Source organism: Ochotona curzoniae, unplaced genomic scaffold (genome assembly GCF_017591425.1).
Source record: "Ochotona curzoniae isolate NIBS_2020 unplaced genomic scaffold, NIBS_Ocur_1.0 contig_3622, whole genome shotgun sequence".
In the NCBI taxonomy this organism is placed as follows: domain Eukaryota; kingdom Metazoa; phylum Chordata; class Mammalia; order Lagomorpha; family Ochotonidae; genus Ochotona; species Ochotona curzoniae.
In genome coordinates, this window is record NW_024465926.1 from 23,661,167 (window position 1) to 23,684,813 (window position 23,647).

Consider the following 23,647-nt stretch of genomic DNA (forward strand, 5'->3'; position numbering starts at 1 on the left):
AATTACCCAAAATCCATCTCAAGGTAAAAACTAACCCTGAAGAAAGCAGAGACGGGAATAAAAATCAGTATATGTTAATGAAATACAAAGAGAAACCCAGAGCTAGTTCTTGGCAAACAAAGAGAAACCCAGAGCTAGTTCCTGGACAAAACTGACGAATCCTTAGACTGATCAAGATTCAAGGGGAGAAGACCCCTGCTGCTACAATCAGAAGCGAAAGGATATGATTACTGCCTGCAAACAATACAAAGGACTACACAGGAATGTCATGAATAATTATACGCCAGCCAATTAGCCCAGAGAAACTCGACAAATTCTTACAAAGGCAAAACTGTAGCAAAACTGAATCATCATCTGAAAGGACCAAATAATAAACTAACCACAAAGAAAAGCCAAGACCCTAGTGCCTGCACTTTTACCACATCTTTGAATAACCAAAAGTAGGAGGGAATACTTCAGGATTCGCTGTGTGGAACAAGCCTGTGAAGCCAGATGAGGTCCTGACTAAACTGCAAACCAGAATCTCTAGGAATATGGACAACATGAGAATTCTTCAGTGTGGGACCACCGCTGTGGCACAGCACATCAAGCCTCTGCCTGCGGCACCAACATCCCAAAGGGGCACCAGTTTGAATCCTGGCTGCCTCACTTCTGATCCAGCTCCCTGCTGATGGCCTGTGAAAGCAGTGGAGGACGGCCCAAATCTTTGTGCTCTTGTTCCCACGCAGGAGCCCTGGAAGAAGTTTCTGGCTCTGGACTGGCCCGGCCTGCAGACCTTGGGACATATTAGGGAGTGGACCAGTGGATGGAAGATATCTCTAGCACTTTTGTTCTCTCTTTAACACTGCCTTTCAAATAAATAACTCTTAAAAAAAAAATCAGAAAAATTTCTTTGGGCCAAGCATGTTAGCCTGCAGCTAAAGTTCTTGTTTGTGCTGTGATCCCATACGGGTGCCGGTTCTAATCCCGTTGGCCTCACTTTCCATCCAGCTCCCTGCTTGTGACCTGGGAAAGCAGTTGAGGACGGTCCAAAGCCTTGGGACCCTGCACCAGCGTGTGGGAGACCCAGAAGAGGTTCTAGGCTCCTGGCTTCAGCTCGGCTCAGCTCTGGCCATTGTGGCCACTTGGGGAGTGAAACAATAGATGGAAGATCTTCCTCTCTGTCTCTCCTACTCTCTATATATCTGCCTTTCCAATAAAAATAAATCTTTAAAAAAAAGTTCTTCAATGTACTGGAAATCCAAATCTAGTCATATAAAAAAAATTATACATCCTGATCACAAGGGATTTACATGATTATCTATGCAAATCAATCACTGTTTCAACAGTGTAAGAAAAACACACCATCTTCTTGGTGGGCTCAGAAAAACAGAAGCATTGGACAAAATCCAATACCTTCATGATAAAAATATTCAACAAAGTAGGAAGGGACAGAGACCTGTAAAGAGCATCGAGGACAAATCCCCGAGATGACCACATTCTCCTCGGAGGGCAGATGCCTTCCCTCTAAGGGACCTGTGCTTTCAACACTCCAACACTCTACTTGTAGGCTCGGCCAGGGTAATTAGGGAAGAAAAGCAAATAAAAGGACAAGAAGTGAAATTTTAACCAGATACACAATTCCTGCACATACAAAGTCCTAAGGAATCTACCAAAAATCGATCACGGCTACTAAGCTCGCCAAGCAGGCTAAACAGTAAAACATCAGAAGGCAAACAGCATTTACAGCAGCATTAGTGGAATGTGTGCGGGGGTGTCTGGTGTAGCAGCTTATTAAAGTTCTTGTTGTAAAGATTTACCTTTATTCAAAAGGTGCGTTTACAGAGAGAAGATGGAGCAAGATCTTCCATCCTCTGGTTCACCCCCCAAATGGCTGCAACAACTGCAGCTGAGCTGATCCAAAGGCAAAAGTCAGGAGCCTCAACTGGGGCTCCCACATGGGTGCAGGGTTCCAAGAACCAGAGCTATCCTCTGCTGCTTTCCCAGGCCAGAAGCAGGGAGCTGGAAGGGAAGCAGAGCAGCCGGGACACCAAACACAGCCCATAGGGGGTGCTAGCACCTACAGGTAAGTAAACCTGCCGGAAGGGCCCTAAAGTTTTTGCTCCGTTTCTGAATCCAGCTTCCTAACAATGCACACCCTGGGAAGCAATGGTTCAAGTACCTGGGTCCCTGTACCCATGTGAGAGGCCCAGATTCTGTTTAAGCTGGCCACTGTGGGCAGTTGAATGAATCAGCAGGTGGAAGATCAGCTTAGTTTCTCTCTAGTCTCTGCCTTTCAAGTACAATAAATACAAATGGAAAAACAAAGCAAGAAGAATCTGTAAAGGATGGGTACTTGCCCGAGAAGCTAAGCTCCTGCCTAGGATATGCGCATCCCACATTACAGTAATGGGGTTTAGTACAGTCATGGGTTCTACACGCTCTGGGCCAGGATAAGAGCATCTCACATGACAGTAACTGGATTGAAGGCCAGCTGCTGGTTCGAGCTGGTGTGGAGCACGGGAGGCAGTGCTGGGATCAGGCACTGGGGTTCCTGCCACCACGTGCCGGACCCGCACGGAGCTCTCGGCTCCAGACTTCGCCTTCCCCCACCCTGACCCTCCTGCAGATCTGTTGGGGGCATCTGAGGAGGGAATCAGTGCAAAGGAACTTACTGTTTTATTCTTTCCCTCATTAAAAAAATTAAACAACATATAAGAATAAATTGAACTCAATACCCAATTTATACTTTTAAAAGTATAAAACAGTTTTGAAAGAAAGCAAAGATCTAAATAAATATAAAACATTTCATGTTAACAGATCAGAAGATTTATAACAGCTAAGGTAATAATATTCCCCAAATCGATATAGATTTTTAAATCTTTATTTATTTATTTAAAAATTTTTTTACTGAAAAGTCAGATATACAAAAAGGAGGAGAGACAGAGAGGAAGATCTTCCATCTGATAATTCACTCCCCAAGTGGCCACAATGATCAGAGCTGCACTGATCCGAAGCCAGGAGCCCAAAGCCTCTTTGGGTCTCCCATGGAGATGCAGGGTCCCAAGGCTTTGGGCTGTCTTCGACTGCCCTCCCAGGAGACAAGCGGGGAGCTAGATGGGAAGCAGGGTCGCTGGGATTAGAACTGGCACCCATATGGGATTACTGGTACATGCAAGCCGAGGACTTTAGCTGCCTGGCTACCACGCCTGGCCCATGTATAAAGTCAATGCAGCCCTATGAGAAGGCTAGCTGTTTCCTTTGTAACCTAATTCTAAAATTCATCTGGAATTTCAAGGGTCTTAGAATAGCGAAAGAATCTTAACATGACAAGAATAAAAAAAGAGTAGAGTGATCCTATTTCCCAATATTAAAACTTAATGATCAGGAAAAAAACAAATGAGATGATGTATGAGCTCATTAATCAATAGATAAATGCAAATGAAAGTCACAATGAGATAGCACTGTACACCTACTTGAGTGGCTGGAACCAAAAAATGAGATAACGGGCAATGAAACACTAGATCTAGCCTAGTATTACTAATCATTAAGCAAATGGAAACCAAAGCCACAATGATATGGCACTCAGTATGGAGGTGTGTCTGCATGTGCAAGCTCAAAATTAGGCAAGAATTTAGAGAAATGGGAATTCTCTTGCATTTTGGGTGGCAATAAAAGATGATGCCAGCAGCTGTGGGTAGGGCTGTGGTTCCTCAAAAGGTTAAACACATATAACCCTGCAATTCCACTCCTAGGGATAAACCTAAGAACTGAACACTGGCACTTAGCCACATACACATAAATGTTCACAACAGCACCTTTTGTAATAGCTGAGGGATTCACACAGCCCCGAGGACCACCACTGGATTGGGAGGCAGCAAAACAACGCAGTATCACTCAACACAAAAGGAAACGGAGGCCTGAGACACGCCACAACCTTAAGGCGCCTTGACATTCTAAGCCAAATAAGCCACACGCATGGTACTCTGTGAAGTTCATGAAAAAGCATAACTAAAAAATAAGTTTTGGTGCAAAGAAACAGTTGAAAATCCACTCAGGGATTTTTCACAACACACTTTCATTAACATTTTGAAGATCCTTCATTTGTGTGGATTTCATTGTTTTTCTGCACCAACATTTTTTTTCAATTGCATTTTCACTAATTTTTTGAAATACCCTTAGATTGTATCATACCATTAGATGAACTATCAAGAAGAGATAAATCCATACAGCAAGAAAGCCAACTACTAGTGAGGGGGGATGTGGAAGGGAGAACAGGGAAGGGAGGGGCTTTACTCCGTGGCCATGGAAAGGTTTCACAGCTAGAAAGAGGTGGCAGGTGTACAGCACGGAATGCACAGATGCCGCTCAACTGTTTTCTTTAAAATGGTTGCCTCTGTGCAGTTTGAATTTTATCTAAATAACACACAACTTGGGAAAATTCCTGAAACAGCGCACTATTTTGGATAAGAGTGCCAGTGACTGCATGACTCAACAGTCCTTCACAGGATTTGCCCAAGAAATGAAAGCACACACCCATGCAAAAACCCGTGACAAAGGCTAACGGCTCAGAACCGCATGCCCGGGGATGGCGTGTTGCTGTGTGCCTGTGAAACAACAGTACACTGAACAAGCATGATCACTGCATGTATCCGTGAACATACAACACGTTGGGTTGTGCATTTTAAAGGAGTGAACTCCATGTGAGCAAGGCTGTTAAAAATATCCTGGGTAAGACAGCAGCATCCTTGCCTTCCCAGTTCCCCGCAGTCCTTACCTTCCCAGTTCCCCGCAGTCCTTACCTTCCCAGTTCCCCGCAGTCCTTACCTTCCCAGTTCCCCGCAGTCCTTACCTTCCCAGTTCCCCGCAGTCCTTGCCTTCCCAGTTCCCCGCAGTCCTTACCTTGGCCATCACATAAATAGCACACATTAACAGCTGGTCCAGGTGCCTGTCCATCATGAGTTCAGGGCACTGAATTAAGGAGAATTCAAAGCAGGTCCAGATTTTCTTCCTCAGTTCATCGGAAATATCTAGTTTAGCGCAAAGATCTCTAAGGCGGACACCTGCTAAGTGATAAACCTAACACATTAAAAAACTTTTTCAGTCTCTTTTTAACACTTGCAATCCGTAATCATGTTCTGGTAAGGTACATGAAAAGTTACCTTTCGAAAGAAAAGTGATAAAGAACTGGTTTTCCTGGGTCTAACAACGCTGCTGACTGTAGGCTGGCCTTGCCTCGGGGGCTGTCCACCGGGGGAAATTTGCTGAATGGCCACCTGGCCAGGGATTTGCAAAGTTGTCCCTGACACCTGGTGAGAGGTCAGACTTCCGGCCAGCGCCTGAGCACTGAGGGGCTGCAGGGAGCCGGCCACAGCTGGCGCCTGTCCCCCAACATTGACTTGCACTGGGAAGAATGTTATCCCTCCATTTTCATTGGCAATACCTAAAGTTTGTAGCAGAAAAAAAAAAAAAAGAAAACCGGTAATCCAAGGATCTCCAGGCAGAGGCTCCCAATCTCTCCCTCTCAAACCCCAGCAGCTCACCAGTCCTCTGTGCCGTATCAACAAAATCTCAGTGACTCCCCAAACATGCCGTAAGGAAAACTCAGTGTGATGCTGCCTGCCTTACCTTGCACAGGAATGGTCACTGTTTGTCCATTGTTGGCAGTGACGGTGGCCGTTGCCATGGTGACCAAGGTCTGTCCTGGAACTGGCGTGACAGAAACAGCTTCCCCAGGGACAGCATTGACCAGGGGCTGTGGAGGAATGCGCCCGGGTGTCCCCCCATCCGCGGGGCTGTCGTTGTCAAACAGCCGCCTTCTGGCAGTGCTGGGCGTTGGGGAGCTGTACCGATCGTATAACGTGGCTGGAGAGGCTATGCCTAGGGTGAAAGCAAATCCAACAAGTCATTTAATTCACAGAGATCAAACTTATCTAACAGGACAGACTGCCATTTGTTCAGCTGTGATGTAGTGAGTTCAGCTGCTGCCTTTGACACTGGTATCCCATATGAGTGCTGGTTTGAGTACCAGCTACTCCGTTGCTTTCATAAATTTATTTTTATTGGAAAGTCAGATTTACAGAGAGGAGGAGAAACAGACAGAGGCAGCGGATGGCCCACAGGCTCGGGCCCCTGCCACCCATGTGGGGAAACAGGCAAGAGTCCCTGGCTCCTGGCTTCCTCCTGGTCTAGCCCTAGTTGTTGCAGCCATCTGAGGAGCAAACCAGCTGATAACTCTCACGCCCTCTGTTGCTCTGCTTTTCAAATCAACAACAAATTAACCCTTACAGAAGGTAACAGAAAATGTGTACTTTGGAAAAAAAAAAAAACTATGCGTGGATTTCAAAATTTATTACAGCAAAATAATTTTTTAATTACTTTTCAATGAACTTTCTGAAATAATCTCATTGTTTTCATTTCAGCCTAGTTTTTTTTTTCTTTAATGATTAAAATCCAAAGTCAGAGTTTTTTCTATTTTTTTAAGATTTACTTATTATTTGAAAAGCAGAGTTACAAAGACAAGGGGGAGACAGAGAGAGCGAGCGAGCAAGTGAGCGAGAGAGAACTTCCATGTGCCCATTTACTTCCCCAGTGACAACAGCCGGAGCCGGGCTGATGCAGAGCCAGGAGCTTCCTCCAGGTCTCCCATGTGGAAGCAGGGACTCAGGGACTTAAGCCATCCTCTGCTGCCTTCCCAAGCTGCAACCAGCCGCTGGATCAAAAGTGGAGCAGCAGGAACGTGAACCAGTGCCCATACAAAATGCCAGCACAACATTCAGAGACTCATCTCACTAGGCCACAACACTGGCTCCTTAAAAAAAAAAAATATTTTTATTGGAAAGGCAGATATACAGAGAGGAGGAGAGACAGAGGGGAAGATCTTCTGTCAATCTGAAGCCAGGAGCTCTTCTGGGTCTCCCACACAGGTGCAGGGTCCCAAGGCTTTGGGCTGTACTTGACTGCCTTCCCAGGCCACAAGCAGGGAGTTGGATGGGAAGTGGGGCTGCCGGGATTAGAACGGGCATGCATATGGGATCCCGGTGCATGTGAGGTAAGGACTTCAGCTGCTAGTCCACCGCGTTGGGCCCTGATACATCTTTTTAAAGATTTATTTGTACTTGAATGACAGAGTTACAGAGACAGAAAGCTCTTCTACCCAGTGTCCCACTCCCTAAGTGGCTGCCTTGGCTGGAGATCTGCCATGTGGGTGCAGGTGCCAAGGACTTGGGCATCTCCTACCACTTCCCTGGCACATTAGCAGGCAGCTGGATCGAAACTGGAGCAGCCAGGAGTAGAACAGGCACCTCAAGCAGGGGCTTAGTTTGCTACCCCACAGCGCCAACCACTCGGCTTAGTTGTTGAAAAAGAGTTGTTTAAAAAATGTGCAACATGGATCCGGCACGGTGGTGCAGTGGTTAAGGTCTTCACCTTGCACGCCCGGGATCCCATGTGGGCGCCGGTTCTATCCCGGCAGCCCCGCTTCCCTTCCAGCTCCCTGCCTGTGGCCTGGGAAAGCAGTCGAGGACGGCCCAAAGCTTTGGGACCCTGCACCCGCGTGGGAGACCCGGAAGAGGTTCCTGGCTTCGGATCGGCATAGCATCGGCTGTTGCGCTCACTTGGGGAGTGAATCATCGGACGGAAGATCTTCCTGTCTCTCCTCTCTGTATATCCGCCTTTCCAATCAAAAAATAATAAAAATAAATCTTTAAAAAAAATGCGCAATATGCATTTCATCCACATAAGTGGTATAATATAGTATTTCACCATAATAACTTTCTAAAATTACGATAAAGTAAATTACCTAAAAGCAGGCATTCTAAACATTCTTATTTCTTAAATTATTTATTGAGAGGTAGAGGGGGGAGAGAAAGATTGAGGGAAGGAGAGGAAGAAGGAGAAAGTCTCATCCTTTGGTTTGCTACCCAAACATCCACAATCGCCAGACCCTCTGCCCTGTTCTCCCACTGAGTGGCAGAACCCAGCGCTGTGGGCGTTCACCTCTGCCCTCTGACCCAGGTACTCCAACGCCGAGAGACTTCTTAACTGCCTAGTTGAACACCTGCCCCTCTAACGGCTTTTACGTGTACATTTCGGTGATGTTAATTACATCCACAACCTTGTGCAACCATTACCTCTGTTTCCCAAACTTTCACCACCCTACAAATAAAAACCCTGACCACTATGGGGCAGGATATTTCTAAGTATTCACACCAACCTCTGAATGGTGAGAAATCATGACACTCTTCCTCCCCCGAGCCTACAGACAAGACTGCAGGTCAATGGGTTCTAATGTTTCTAAATATGCTTAGGAGCCTCAGTAGTTAAGGCTCATCTCTCTTGTAAAGTTAGTGCCCGTCAATTACCTTATGAACTAGTGGCATCCAGCAACCCAGGACTCTTGGAATTTAGAAAATCACTCTTTAAAAAGGTACTCTTGATTCACAGGAGCGTAAGCCTCACCATCTGCCAGGGCACCCAAGCAGCTATCCCCCCGCAGGGCAGACGCAGAGCCCAGCAGCCGTCGTCAGCACAGCGCAGCTCACGTGACGGAGCTGGGCCCTCACAGAGCGCAGTCCGCTCACCGCACGCCCTCCCGGCACCTGACTGCATCGTGTGGCCCCATCAGTAAGGAAGCTGCCCCATTTCTTCGGATTTTAAAAGCAATACATATTTGCCTTTAAGTATTTATACATGAATAGTATAAATAAAACTATGGCAAATGTGAACAGCCATGAAAAGGGAACAAAATACCAAGAGAGTTTTAGCTGCTAATGATGTTTTGAGTCTTTCAAACTAATTTTTTTTAAAGATTTATTTTTATTGGAAAGGCAGATACACAGAGGAGGAGAGACAGAGGAAGATCTTCCATCCGATGACTGACTCCCCAAGTGGCCACAATGCCCAGAGCTGAGCTAGTCCAAAGCTGGGAACCAGGAGCTTCTTCTAGATCTCCCACGTAGGTGCAGGGTCCCCGAGGCTTTGGGCTATCCTTGACTGCTTTCCCAGGCTACAAGCAGGGAGCTGGATAGGAAACGGGGCTGCCAAAATCAGAACTGGGGCCCATATGGGATCCTGCACATTCAAGGCAAGCACTTGAGCTGCTAGGCTACAGCGCCAGGCCCCAAACTACTTTTGTGTATGAAAACACAATATAAAAAAATTGCTCGTGGGGCCCGGTGCAGTGGCACAGTGGTTAAGGTCCTCGCCTTGCACGCCCGGGATCCCATATGGGCGCCGGTTCTATCCCACCGGCCCCGCTTCCCTTCCAGCTCCCTGCCTGTGGCCTGGGAAGGCATTCGAGGACAGCCCAAAGCTTTGGGACCCTGCACCCGCGTGGGAGACCCAAAAGAGGCTTTGGATTGGCATAGCATCGCCCCGTTGCGCTCACTTGGGGAGTGAATCATCAGATGGAAGATCTTCCTCTCTGTCTCTCCTCTCTGTATATCCGCCTTTCCAATAAAAACATAATAAAAATAAATCTTTAAAAAAAAAAAATGCTTGTGTTGTAACAGTGAGTTGAGCCAGCACCTACACAGCCAGTATCAAAGGTCCGAGTGCTGGTTCAAGTCCTCGCTGATCCAGCATCATGTATCTGAGTGCCAGTTCAAACCCTGGCTGCTCTGATTCCAACCCAACTCCTTGCTAATGTGCCTGGGAAGGCAGCAAATAAAGGCTCAGATGAAGGCCTGGGACCCATCACCCATGTGGGAGACCTGGACGCAGCCCCTGGCTTCTGGCTTAGGCTTCCCATGTGTGCTGCTCTGCCTTTCAAACAAAAAAATCACCAGCAAGTCTGTCATCCCACACATTCTTATATTTGTAAGATTGATTCTTCCACTTTTGCCCTTTTATATGCTTACAGAAAGATACTAAAAAAAAAAAAAAAACGGGATCACAATAAATATATGGTATTCTATCCTTTCTAAAGACTATATTTTCCTCTGTTCTTAAATATTCTTTAAAAGCATTCTTTCTAAGTGGCCCATAAGGCACTAAAATGCACAGGATGTGTCTTCTCCGTATACCCTGTACTTCACTTGTAGGTGTAGATGGAATTTAAACCTCCTGACACTAGGTTCCAAAGCATGCCTCCTGATATCTGAACTTACTCCTTCCGTGTCCTCCAGAATCAGCACGAAGTTCGCTCACTCTTCTGGGAGTCAGAGGGGAGCCGCTCACACAGACATCATCTGCCCTTTCCAGGTTCTGTGGCGGCATGACCTACGGAGAAGGAGTTACACAAAACGGCCAAAGACCAAACAGCAGCAAATAAACAAACAAAAAGTAAAAAAATACAAAACCAACAATTGAAGGTAAGGAAGCCAAACGAAATGACTTTGGCCCCTCAGTTAGCCCACCTAAGTAAAACCAGCAGTCTTTTTCATTTTCATACTAAAGCCACACAAGATTTTTCTAGCAGTCCTAAGAAAAGTTCACAGCCTGAGGAACTGCACACTGACTATGAATTCAGCTTCATTACCGACTTGGAGCGGTAGAATGCCTGTCACTCTAAAGTTCAGGAATTTGATGAGAAAATGAGGAACACACCCAACCGTGTCGCCGCCAGTGCGGGACAGGCCTGCACTTGCCCGTTCCCGTCCCCTCTGACACCAAGACACTACAAACTAAACACAAAAGCCACTCCGGGGCCCCAGGACGAGGACGAAGCTTAACTTCTCTCCATCGGAAGAGGATTAGGGACGTCACAGAACGATGTGAAGACAGTTTCACAAACCTCTTCACAGGCAGGGATTCGGGTTTCACTGTCTCTGATTCTCTCCCAGAGTGGGGAGTCGGATTTCCATGCCAAGTGATCTAAGATTTGTTCCTCAATCTGATTAAGGTGTTTTACTACTTCTCTGCAAAGGCCATCTTCTGCTCTAATGAATACTTCTATCACCTGAAATAAAGAAAAAAACTCCCTGATTTAGTATTATTGTGACCTAAGAACATCAGACATATAAAATTAGGAAAAGATCAAAAAGTAGAACAGTACGGTTTTGAAACAGGTACTCTTTCTTTCAATCGCTTACTATAGTGACACACTCATTTTCACATGCAAAATATGCCATGTATATAAGGTTCAGATCATTATTTTAAGACTTCATATTTTTAAAAAAACTTTAAGATTCAATCTAATGACAGGATGAGTTAGATCTGACCATATGAGAAGCACCATGAATCAAATATATTAAATGGATATCAAGAAGAAAACTGCTGTAAAAATAAATGCTGTAACTCTGTACCTATATAAACTATGAAAGAGAACTCTTTTTAAAAAATTTTATTTTTGAAATGTATCATACAATTCTGTATACTCTGGGATTCCCCTCCCCCATTTTCCACCCCGACTGCTTTTTCCCATAATGCCACACTCTTCATAAGGAGTTACAATTCCATCAGTCTGGTATTTAATTGTGCCCCAACACTGGTACAATGTCAGACGGTCCATCACCCCATTTTTCTTTCTGACACTGCCTGTCACATTTTCATAAAATGGTTAGGTTGCTGGGGCCAGTGCTATGGCTAGTGGGTAAAGGTGCTGCCTGTTGAGCCAACAGCCCATTTGAGTTCCGGCAGCTCCACTTCTGATCCAGCTCTCCCATGTCTCTGCTAAATGCACCTGCGAAGCAGTGAAAGATGGCTGGAGTCCTTGCGACTTTTCCACCACGTGAGACGTGAAAGAAGTTCCGGGCACCTCACTTCTGACTGGCCAGCTCTCACTGTTGCAACCAATTGAATGAACCAGTAGATGGAAGATTTCTCTAACTCTTTCAAATAAATAATAGTTGAAAAAAAGAAGCACTTGGGCCTGGTATTGTAGCCTAGTGGCTAAAGTCCTCGTCTTGCATCTTTCAGGCACTGGCTCTAATCCCGGTAGCCCCACTTCCCATCCAGCTCCCTGCTTTGACCTGGGGAAGCAGTCAAGAATGATCTGGAACCTTGGGACCGTGTACCCGCCTGGAAGACCCAGAAGAGGCTCTTGGCTTCTGGCTTTGCGCCCACTTCAGGAGTGAATAATTGGATGGAAGATCTTTCTGTCTTTCGTCCTCTCTGCATATCTGACTTTCAAATAAAAATAAATCTTTTTCTTTTTTTTTAAAAAGAAGCAATTTAAATTTATAAAAAATGAGAAGCCTGCTATAGAAGATTAGCTAATGACATGTGTTAAACTGGTTTAGGTTTTCTTTTTTTTTTTTTTAAGATTTATTTATTTTTATCGGAAAGGCAGATACATACAGAGAGGCGGAGGAGGAGAAAGATCTTCTGTCCAATGGTTCACTCCCCAAGTGGCCGCAACAGCTGGAGCTGAGCCAATCCGAAGCCAGGAGCCCAGAGCTTCCTCCGGGTCTCCCACATGGGTGCAGGGTCCCAAGGCATTAGACCATCCTCAACTGCTTTTCCAGGCCACAGGCAGGGAGCTGGGTGGGAAGTGGGATTACTGGGATTAGAATTGGTGCCCACATGGAATCCCGGCATATTCAAGGCGAGGACTTTAGCTGCTACACTATCACGCCAGGCCCGATTTAGATTTTCTTATTATAAAAATAAAGTATTCTAAAATCCTTTATCAGATAAGGCGACCAATCAAATGCAGCTTTTTACTCAAAATATAGCTAACATCCTACTGTATCTTTAAAAGAATTTATATATTGTCTTAAGAGTGTTATTTCTTCAGGCCCGGCAGCATGGCCTAGTGGCTGAAGTCCTCGCCTTGAATGTGCCAGGATCCCATATGGGCGCTAGTTCTAATCCCGGCAGCTCCAGTTTCCATCCAGCTCCCTGCTTGTGGCCTGGGAAAGCAGTCAAGGATGGCCCAATGCTTTGGGACCCTGCATCTGTGTGGGAGACCTGAAGGAAGTTCCTGGTTCCTGGCTCCGGATTGGCACAGCACTGACCATTGCAGTAATTTGTGGAGTGAATCATTGGATGGAAGATCTTCCTCTCTATCTCTCCTTCTCTCTGTATATCTGACTTTGTAATAAAAATAAATAAATTTTTAAAAACAAAACAAAAAAAGAGTGTTATTTCCTCTCTGCTCCTTGAACAGAGTAAAAAATATTACATAAGTAACTAAAAGAATAAACATCCCCTGTGGTTAAGAACTTGCATTTTCTAACACATTGGTCACTCAGTAGCATGTCAATTAAGTTCATGATGGTGTAAATCGTTGTTGAAGTTGTGTAGTGGTTTTTCATTGGAGGGGCTGATATTCTGCCAGCTCTACTTTCGGACCGTGGATGGTCTCCCAATGAAACTGTTGAATATGTCTGGACAGTGAGATGCTGGACTCTGCAGGGTCCATGCCCGCAATGAAGGAATCATGACTGGATATGATCTGTACTACTGTAACAATATGGAGGAATTCAATCTCGGGAGAGGGTTTGGGAAGGGGTAGGAGGAATCCCAGAGCCTATGAAGCTGTCATAAAATGAAAAAAAAAAAAATCCTCACAAACTAGACAATAAACAAGGAAATTGATGATACAAACTTCCTTTCAAGCATGTGTTTTAAAAATTGCTACATAGAAATTGTACATATTTATGAAGTATGATGTGACATATCAATAAACATACCCAATGTGGACTGGTCAGGGGAGACCTGGCCTAGCTGCCTCCTATTTATCACTTTCTTTGTGCTGGGAACATCCAAAATCCTCCCTAGAGCTTATTCTGAAACATTCTTCCATTGTCAATCAGCTATCTAACTGTGCTACAAAACATTAGAACTATTTCTGCTACACATCTGTCCCCGTCAAGTATTGTATTTTAAAATATACCTTATAAAAGTGATAAAGTGGCACATCAAATATTTCAGTAACAAATGGGAAATTTCCAGGAGGCTTGTAAGAAAAAATGACAACCTCAAGGCAACAGGCCAAGAGTGATCTGTGGAATGCATCTTGCTCCAGAATACCCTACAAAACAAAGTTAGCAACACTTAGAAACATCAGACCACTCTAAAAATATATTTGATATGTAGTCAAGTTAAATAAAAATATCAGTCTTATATTCTGAATCAAGTGTACGTGCTTATTCCCTTACAAAATTTTCTTAACTTTATAACAGTAAATCCATGTTAGGAAAAACAAAAAATCAATTAAGGGAATATATAAAAAGTATTTCGTGGTATGTAAAATATTTTACATACTCTTTTTGAGTATGTCTTTTTGAGTATGTAAATATTTTACATACCACGAAATACTCCCTAACCAAACTTCAAAGACACTCCTCCTTCAGGTTCGGGAGATAGTGATGTGGAAAGATGGTACAAATCAGTGTTTACAGTAAGAGGTACCATCTTATAGGTAACCAGAAGGCATCAGGAAAGCATATTAGCCACATATGACCAAGTACCAGCGCCGGGGTGTCCATCAGAGTACTGTAATCAGACGATTCTTATTTTCTTTTTGCTTACTCATTTTCCAAAACTGTATATAAACACTTATTATTTTTTAATTGAAGTTATTAGGCACTACAAGCATAAGCAGCAGCAGCAGCAGCAGCAGCAACAAATGGATTAAACTGGATTTCACTCAAATTAGAAACTTTCTGGCATAAAAGTAGACTACCAACAGAATGAAAACTCTAGAATGAGAAGAATTTGCAAATCATATTTAATAAAGGATTAATAGCAAAGATTTACAAAAATTCCTACAACATGGCAAAAAAAAAAAAAGCCAACTGATCAATTCAAACATAGGAAAAGGACTAAAGTGGACATTTCTCCAAAGAATATGTACAAAGGATCAGCAATACGTGAAAACTGATTTCAGCATCTCTACTTATTAGGAAAATGTGAATCAAAAGCACCACTAGCCACTTCACTATGATGGATGTTATCAGAAAAACAGAAAACACCAAATATTTTTAGGATGCAGAATAACCAAAACCTGTACACACAGCTGGTGTTCAGGTGAAAGGGCAGATTTGCACAGAACACACACAGCAGATCTTCAAAAAGTTCAACCCAAAGTCAGTGCAGGTCCCAACACTCCGCTTCCAGGGACAGCAACAGAGAAGCCAGCAAGGCCGAAGGCAGCGTTGATAACAGCACTGGCTGCAGCAGCAAACGCGAGAGCACTCCAAATGCCTCCCCTCAGATGAGTAAAGAAAAACGTGGTCACAAATGGAAGGTTAATATGCTGGCCCCTTTTGCATGTGTCCACTTACACAAGAGAGGTACAACAGATGAATTCATAAAAATCAAAAGAGTAGTAGACATACAGGTCACCAGGTAATGGCTTTTTTTTTTTTTTTGGTGGATTGGGCCGGAAGGAAGCTGTTTTGCTGTTTTACTCACAGATAAATCCATGTCTCCCAGTCTTTTTTGTTCTTGCTCAATAACAGATTCTAACACTTTATAGTAAAGCATCTCTGCAAAACGAAAATGTTTGCTGGCCATTTCTGCAAAAATAACCAAACAAAACCACTAAAATCAGATACTAAGAAACAAGAGAAGCAGAGGCCCGTACCTCCCTCTCCACCGACCAAAGAAAATTGACAAATCAACCCACGCTTCAGAGCGCTACACTTTGTACAGCTAGTATTTCAGTTATTCATAAGAATGTCGTTTTCGTCATGGTAACATTCATTTTTTTCTAAAATTGTAAAATGAAAATTGCATATAATGAACTATAATAGCATTCCATTAAGCATCAGGCCTTATATTGGAACAAAACAGCCCTATATTATGAGGTATGTAAGTGGCAATATTCCAAACAGCCGGCTACACATACAGATTCAACCAACTCCAGAATGAAAACGTTTTCCTGCTGACGTGTACTGCATAGTTATGGCTAAGAGAGTTGATTCTGTACCAAACATACGCACGCTTTTTTGTCAAACTCCCTAACCTACAGAATACATTTACAAAGCACTTACATAACATTAATAATTACAGGTGATCTAGAGATAATTTCAAGGAGGATGTGTGTAAGTTATATGCAAATATAATGCCAGTTTTATAAGGGATTTGAGCATCTGTGGACTCTGGGATCCTGGGGACAGGGACAGCATCCTGGAACTAACTTCCTGTGGATGCCACAGGACAACTGTACTTGGTTCTAATTCATGACAGGAAAAAACTCCCAGCCAGGTTTGGTCTTTTAACAGCTATTATTTTCTGGGATTTTTATGAATATACTGAAGATCTAGTACACTTTTAGTTTGTAGTTTACAAAGTAAATAAGCTATAAACTAAAAAGTACCTTAGGCATAACATAATAAACATATCATACTAAAATCTCTCTTCCTGAGAAGGTCCCACAAATCATGTGAAAAAAGACAAATTATATAGTCATACTCCATCGTTAGGCCAAAGTCAATCTGTTCCTCGTATTTCTGACTTGGTTGCTCAGAAAGGACTCCAGACAGAACAGGGGTGGCTGCTTGGCACAGCAGGTGATTTACCATTTAGGAAGCCCACATCCACACTGAAGTGCGTGGTCCCCGCCACTGCACTTGCAATCCAGCTTCCTGTTAACGTCCACCCTGACAGGCAAGAGATGATGGCTCAAACACTTGGGTCTCCGCCACAAGCTGAGCCAGGATGCATGAACAAAGACATGTGTACTTAAAACACACATGTGAAGAATCTATGTAAAAGAAATGTATCAGACAGACATTGAGGGCAATGAACCAGCAGATGAATGATCTCTCGCTCTCTGTCCCTATCTTTCTTTCACATGAAAGCAAAATAAGAAAGTTTTAAAAAGGTCAGAGAAGTGGGGCTCGCTCGGTGGCACAGCAAACTAATCCTCCCTCTGTAGCACTGCCAATGATATTTGGAAAGCACAATGGTACTTCAAAAAATTGGAAAAAAGGGGCCCGGCGCGGTGGCGCAAGTGGTTAAGGTCCTCACCTAGCACGCCCGGGATCCCATATGGGCGCCGGTTCTATCCTGGCAGCCCCACTTCCCTTCCAGCTCCCTGCTTGTGGCCCGGGAAAGCAGCAGAGGACGGCCCAAAGGCTTTGGGACCCTGCACCCGCGTGGAAGACCCGGAAGAGGCTCCTGGCTTCGGATCGGCATAGCATCGGCCGTTGCAGCTCACTTGGGGAGTGAATCATCGGACAGAAGATCTTCCTCTCTGTCTCTCCTCTGTGTATATCTGCCTTTCCAATAAAAAAATAATAATAATAAAAATAAATCTTTAAAAAAAAAATTGGAAAAAGCAATTAAAAGAAAAAATTACAAACTTACTTGCTTGAGATGCAGACTTGATCTGCCACGCACTGCTTCACTTCCTACACGCCTGTGACAGCTAGGGCTGAGCAAGGCCAGAGTCACGGAAGAGAGCTCAGTGCAAGTCTCCCTCGTGGTGGCAGGGACCCACCTGAGCTATCACCACTGCCTCTCAAGGTACACAAGCAGACAGCTGGAAACCAAGGCAGAGCTGGGCCTCCTGTCCAGACACCACGGGATGCAGGTGTCCCAAGCAGCAACTTACAGCCACACCAAATACCTAACCCAGGGTGTGATGTTGTGAGAAAAAATGTGAAATCTGTGTGCAAGTTTTTAATATACTCATTTTTATGACCTTTTTGAGAATTCCTCCTAGGCCATACTAAACACCTTACCTTTAGCACAATTATTGAAGTCCTCATCTGGCTGAGAATGTTGAGAATATATTTCATACATTTCTTTCAACCTGTTAGCAATAGCCTGGGTTGGATCTCTGGCACATGTCCTAAAGTCAGATAAAAATTATATACTTTAAAAGTCTTAGCAAGCTACTAAGGGATATAAAGCTCACAACTTTTTAGTCTAATTATCATGTAAATATAAAGCACTCTGAACAAAAGCTATCCTTGTGCACTTCCCAAATTAATCCAGGAGATGCTATATAGCCTATCAGAGATGTACTTCTGCCATTCTGACTGAAAGCACATTTTTTGTGCGGAGCTGCGTCTTTTACCGCAGTCGGCTGAACAATGCTTGCCAGCACCATTTGATGTCTATGACTGGTTCCCCTCTGCTTTGCACAACGCCACTCACTGATGACGATCAAAATGGTACTCAACTGCAGTATTGCCAATAAGAACTCATGCTGGAGTAGTGAGGGGGTGCAGACATGTGGTGAACAAGTTAAAGCACAAACTGGAACACCACACGCCATACAGAGTGGCTGGACTGGAGTCTCAACTTCACTCCGATTCCAGTTTCCTACAAATGCATGCCTTGGGAGGCAGCATGTGACGGCTCTAGGGCTTGGGCTCCTGCCACCAGGTGAGAATCCTGGGCCGAGTCCTCGCCATCTGACTGCAGCCGGGCTGAATCCCAGCTCTTTGTAGACAGCTAGGGAGTGAAGTAGTAGATACAAGGGCTCTCTCTGAACCCATCACACTCGGTACCTACTATGCACATATACACACATAGATAAAAAAAAAATGTGGGAAAAAGTTGAGGCGTCTGCCTAGTGATCAAGACACCACGTTAGGGGCCGGTGTTGTGACATAGAATTAAGCTGCTGCCAGCAATGACATCAGCCCATATGGGCACTGAGTCGTTGGGACCAGCATTGTGGCACACCATGTATGCCTGTAGCACTGGCATCCCATATGGGTAGTAGTTTAAGTTCCAGCTGCTTCACTTCTGATCTAGCTCCCTGCTAATGCACCTGGGAAAGCAGCAACAGGTGGCTCAATGTCTTAGGCCCCTGCACCAAGGTGGGAGACTTAGCAGAAACTCCTGGTTCCTGGTTCCAGTCTAGCCTGGTCTAGCCCAGCCATTGTGGTCCTTTGGGAGTGCACCAGCAGAAAGAAGTTCATTGTCTGTCTCTGTCTTAACTCTGCCATTCAAATAAATAAAAACAAGTCTTAAAATTGAACCCTTTGGTTTTACCTAGGTATCTACGAGCAATATTTGGTCCTGCTAATGATACTTGTAATCAAAGAATTTGTTATGATCAGAAATGGTAAAGAGCTGAAAGGTATATAGAGATAGAATGATGGACTAGTGACTGTTTATAAAGGACTATACTATTGTAAAAATGTGAGGGAAATAAGTAGGGGTGAGGTGGTAAGAAAAATTCCAGAGCCTATGGAATTGCATCATAAGAATTTAAAAATAAGAAACTCTTTTAAGAATGTATCTTTCAGAAAAAAAATACATATATACTTATAAAATATTCTAAATCAAGGCAAAGGTGACCCCACGAAAAGCACGACTTAGAGCTTGTTGAGCTTGAACCACAGTTGAATTTCAGAATAAAGGGAAACGCAGCCTTGGCTAGTGAGTGAGTGTAGCCATGAAGGGGAAATTACGTAAGTAAATAGCGTCTTCTTAATTCCAACCAACCAGGAACAAAATGGCACCGAATAAGACATATATTAACAAATCATAATGTTGTAGGACTAAAGAAGGGGCCTTAGAGGCAATTTTTTCATTTCAACTTGCCAGAGCTTATGCATGACAGACTCAGTCGACCGTGTTTTTTCAGTAAAGCTCACTGCTTTTTCGATCAGTCTCAGGCAGATCAAAGGACCGCAGCCAGCCTTGTCTGCAGAGCTCACCAAAGCTACAGTTCTGGCCTTGCTTCACATCTCATCCTCCCTTCAGGACTCTGAAGTTAACTGATAACTCCCATCTTCACGGCCACTTCCTACTCCCATCCCAGCCTCTCTGAAAACTCAGGACAGAACATCTGGGAAGAAGACATCCGGATGCGCTATTCCATCTGTGCAGTATTGTTAGCTACTATCATTTATACTACATTACAGAATGTTAAACAAAGATGTTCTCGGTCTACTGATATAGTCAACACTGCTAATGTCCTATACTGGTCAGCAACAGGACTAAGCATGCAAATGACATAAAATGATCGTTAGGTGAAATAAGGTATGCTAGTAGCAAAAAATTAAAAATGCGACACCGGAAAATCCTTCTAAACAATCAAGTTTTGGAAGGTTTATAGGGCTCCAACTTACCTCAGAATCTGTTCTAATTTCTCACTTGGTGCATTCCTGAGGCCTGTAAGCATCGTGTGAAGACGGCTCAAGCTGTGTGTGGCTGTGGAAACGGGGGTCACGCAAGGGCTGTTCTCCTTCATGTATCTCACACCAGTAAGTGGAGTGGAGATCCTAAGTGCTCTAGACTAAAGGAGAAGAATTAAAAAAGAAAACAAACATTGTTTTCCAGTCAGAAAGATCTCAACAGTTCACCAATGGGAATAAGCCATAGGACTTCATCCTTACAATGCCAATTAATTTTAGCAACTCCAGCATTACTATTCCCAGAAGTTCAAACGCCATGAGGAGCCATCAAATCCATAAAATGTATTTTAGCCAGCTCAAAGTCACTCAAAGGTTAAACCTTTAAGTTACAACTTGTCATTATCCATCCCTCACAGCTTAAGCGCAAAAGCGAAGATATATAAGCATTATGTATTAAAAAAATTAATGTCATTCTCATCTCTGAGAAGCAGAATTTCACAGCTGCCATCTATCACTAATTTACAGCACTCAGAGATTGACAAAATAAAGCTGTGCGTTCATGCTGGGGCAGCAGTGTGGCACTGCAAGCTAAGCTGCAGCCTGCAACGCAGGCACCTTTTATGAGAGCAGATCAATTCCTGGCTGCTCCATTTCTGACCCAACTCCCGCGCATGTGCCTGGGAAAGCAGTGGAAGACCAACTACCTGGGCCCTCCGTAACCCACGTGGCTCACCCTAAGGGAGACTGAATCAGCCGGCTCGCCCTAACTCGGCATTCCAAATAAACAAACGAACAAAAATAACTTGTAATTAATCCTGGCCCAAGTAAAATCCGTAATTTAACGAAAGACCTAAATCAAAATTGTTGCGAGAGAGTACCACAAACACCCTCCCAGCAGTGAGGTGCAGACCAGTCCTCAGCATTCCGAGCTCTTCCCACCTTTAGTTACCAGAATGAATCAGGTTTATTTCTGCAGACAGATCTTCAGAGAAAGTTAAAATCAACATTCTTGAATATGAAAATAAAGGAGTTGTGAATGACTGAGTGCCAATGAATTTAAGCATGAATTCATCTGCTAACAAAACAGCTTTCCTTATTTTTCAAATAAACCCTAAAAGTGCATAAGTACTAGTAAGAACTTAACAGTGTCCTTTAACATCCAAGATAAATCACCTTTTCCTATGTAGTAAGCAAACATACGCTAGAGAGCTTTAAAAATACCTTGCAAAATTTTCACCCCAAATTTTCATCTGGTGACAGAACTATCCAAGTTTCACGAGATACAGGAAAAGCTCAGAGACTCGCCATTCAGAAACACCAACACACTTTCTCCACATTTCGAGGAAATGCACTGTACAAAGTGTTAAGGCAATAAAATGATCTAGGCAGATGAGCTGCGTTCAGAAGGCTGCTCTCCGACAGCCAGCACCCAGCTTAGTCACAGGACATAAACCACGGCGCACTGACAAGGGAAGGCACACTGGGCACACACAGGACAATCAGCACAGAGCCACAGGTAACAGTGCTTTCACAAAGGATGCTAGGTCCATCAACCAAACAGCTTCCTACCTAGACTCCTCGAGGGCACCGTGGGGTCTCTGTTAGTACTGTGTGAATACTCAGACTAATGTTCTGATCAAGAGGACTCTTGCTTTAACTTGGGCATAAACATGTAAATTTAGGATAATCGTTCTGCAAGTGAAGACATAAAATTCAGAGTCTCCAAGCTCTGTGCTTAGGTTTCTTTTACTCCCTATCAACACACACAGCTGGTTCATCTTTCTCCATTCCACAGTTTCTCAGCCATCTGCGGGACCAAGACCCCGGCATAGTAGGCTAAACTTGGGCCTGCAGTACCGGCATTCCATGTGGGCACCAGTTCCTGTCCTGGCTGATCCACTTCTGATTCAGCTCCCTGTTAATGTGCCTGGGAAAGCAGCGCAAGATGACAGGTCTTTGAGTCCCTGCACCTACACGGGAGACCCAGAAGATGCTCCAGACTCCTGCCTTTGATTTGGCTCAGCTCTGGCTGCTGTGGGCATTCTGGGAGTGAACCAGCAAATGGAAGATCTCTTCTTGTCTCTCCTAAGAATCTGCCTCTCAAAATAATTCTTAAGAGAAAAAAAATGCACATATATCCTAATGACTCAATAACACCTCATTGTGACTACAACTTGAACTTCTATGGTGCTACTCAATGCCTCCACCTGAATGCCTAAAAGACACCTCGTACCTAAAGAAAGCCCCCAGACTTGCTGTTGCCTTTCAATGTCAACTGTAACATCCTTGAAACGCCTACTATGTGCCAAGCGCTGCATAAGCACTAGTCATTAAGTTTAAACTCTAATGCAGAAAGAAAATAATCTTTGCTGCCTACTTACTAACTTGCAAACAGTGATAAGAACTAAGTGCCAACTAAGGGAAGAAAGTCCTGCGGGTTGTGGAGGAAGCTGGTGGTTAGTGTTTTATATAGCACTCAGGATACTCGAGACCAGCAGGAAGCAAAGACACAGAGCGTGCCACCTGAGTGTCTTGAAGAACATGTTCTAGGCACAAGGAAGAGCAGGGCAAGAGCTTTGAGCTGGCAGTGTGCTTGGTGTAACTGAAGACTTGAAGGGAAGTTACAGGAGCAGAACGGGGGAGCATGAGGGCAGCAGGGGTTAACTCAGAGTGGCAGCACACCACCTAAGGATTTTAGAGTTTCTACTGTTCACCCACAGGGCCGACTGTTTTCTCTTTCTCTCGTACCCCAGATCCTGTGTTATCTCCAAAATACAGCTCAGACACAACTATATTTCTGAATCAAACTTTCATGAACTACCTGCCCTTTAAAGATCTGCCAGATATAAATCAGATCACTCTGAGGTCACTATACTCCATAGGTCCTCGATGATTTTCACCTCAATCACAGCAAAAGCAAAAGTCCAGCTCTCTTGCTCCCTCTTAGCCTCAAAAGAAATCTTGATCTTTAAACTTTTCAATGTTCATTACAAAGATGAAGGGACCTCAGACCCCTGTGTGTCATTGACCTGGATGGAGCAGGGGAAGGGGGGTGAAGGGAAGTCTCTCTCTTCACTCCTGCATCCTTGGAAGGAGACCACAGGAATGCCAGGGGAAGCAGTGGGTACTCTGCTGCCGCCTCAGAGACCTCAGTGCTGCAAAGAACGTCCCAGAGGGTACTACCTGCATGTTAGCTGTGGGAGACAGACACACAGCTGGGGAGGTGTGACTTCAGCTGTCACCCTAAGCCTGCAGTCCAGTTGTCCCGATTCTGACCTTCACTTACTGGATCCCTACTATCGGCCAGACACTGTCCCTTCAGTGGGCATGGCTGAGTCCCCCATATTATTCTGATTATTCTGCAAGGTGGCTGGCTTTGTTGTACAAGAGGTGATGACATCCATCTGTCCTCACACGGGCGCCTCTTGTTCTCTCTGTATAAGTTCTAAGTCCTGTCGGCTGTCCATATTTACATCAGAATGTCCACAGACTTAGGTGCTTACTGTGAAACTTGGCCTGACAAATTACTCAACTTGCTTCTCTTTCTGTCCTTTGAAGGGGCACTCAAGGTCCTCTGTTGGACTAGGGGAGCCAGCTGCCTTGTCGTCCATGTTTACCAGGGTTTGTTTTTCAAGTGGCACAGGGGTGAGCAATGAAGATGGCCTATCCTTGCAACATGAGTTCCAGGGCCACAGACCACACGCCTGTGGAATGTTCTCTGCGATTAGGGATCC

General features: G+C 44.3%; 1 protein-coding gene across 6 annotated transcripts in view; it reads right to left on the reverse strand.

Annotated features, from left to right (window-relative positions):
- The window catches only part of RBL2 (RB transcriptional corepressor like 2), a 48,927-nt gene that overhangs the window by 7,827 nt on the left and 17,453 nt on the right, over positions 1–23,647 (reverse strand). For 4 of the 6 annotated variants that reach the window (XM_040982704.1, XM_040982708.1, XM_040982707.1 and 1 more), the window contains 9 exons: positions 19,908–20,074; positions 17,559–17,668; positions 15,283–15,386; positions 13,760–13,897; positions 10,715–10,879; positions 10,089–10,200; positions 5,608–5,859; positions 5,142–5,422; positions 4,882–5,058 (listed from right to left, as the gene is read on the reverse strand). In XM_040982704.1, coding sequence (XP_040838638.1) covers positions 4,882–5,058; positions 5,142–5,422; positions 5,608–5,859; positions 10,089–10,200; positions 10,715–10,879; positions 13,760–13,897; positions 15,283–15,386; positions 17,559–17,668; positions 19,908–20,074 — 1,506 coding nt within the window. The remainder of the gene's footprint in view (positions 1–4,881; positions 5,059–5,141; positions 5,423–5,607; positions 5,860–10,088; positions 10,201–10,714; positions 10,880–13,759; positions 13,898–15,282; positions 15,387–17,558; positions 17,669–19,907; positions 20,075–23,647) is intronic. The other 2 variants (XM_040982709.1, XM_040982706.1) reach the window with 2 other exon arrangements.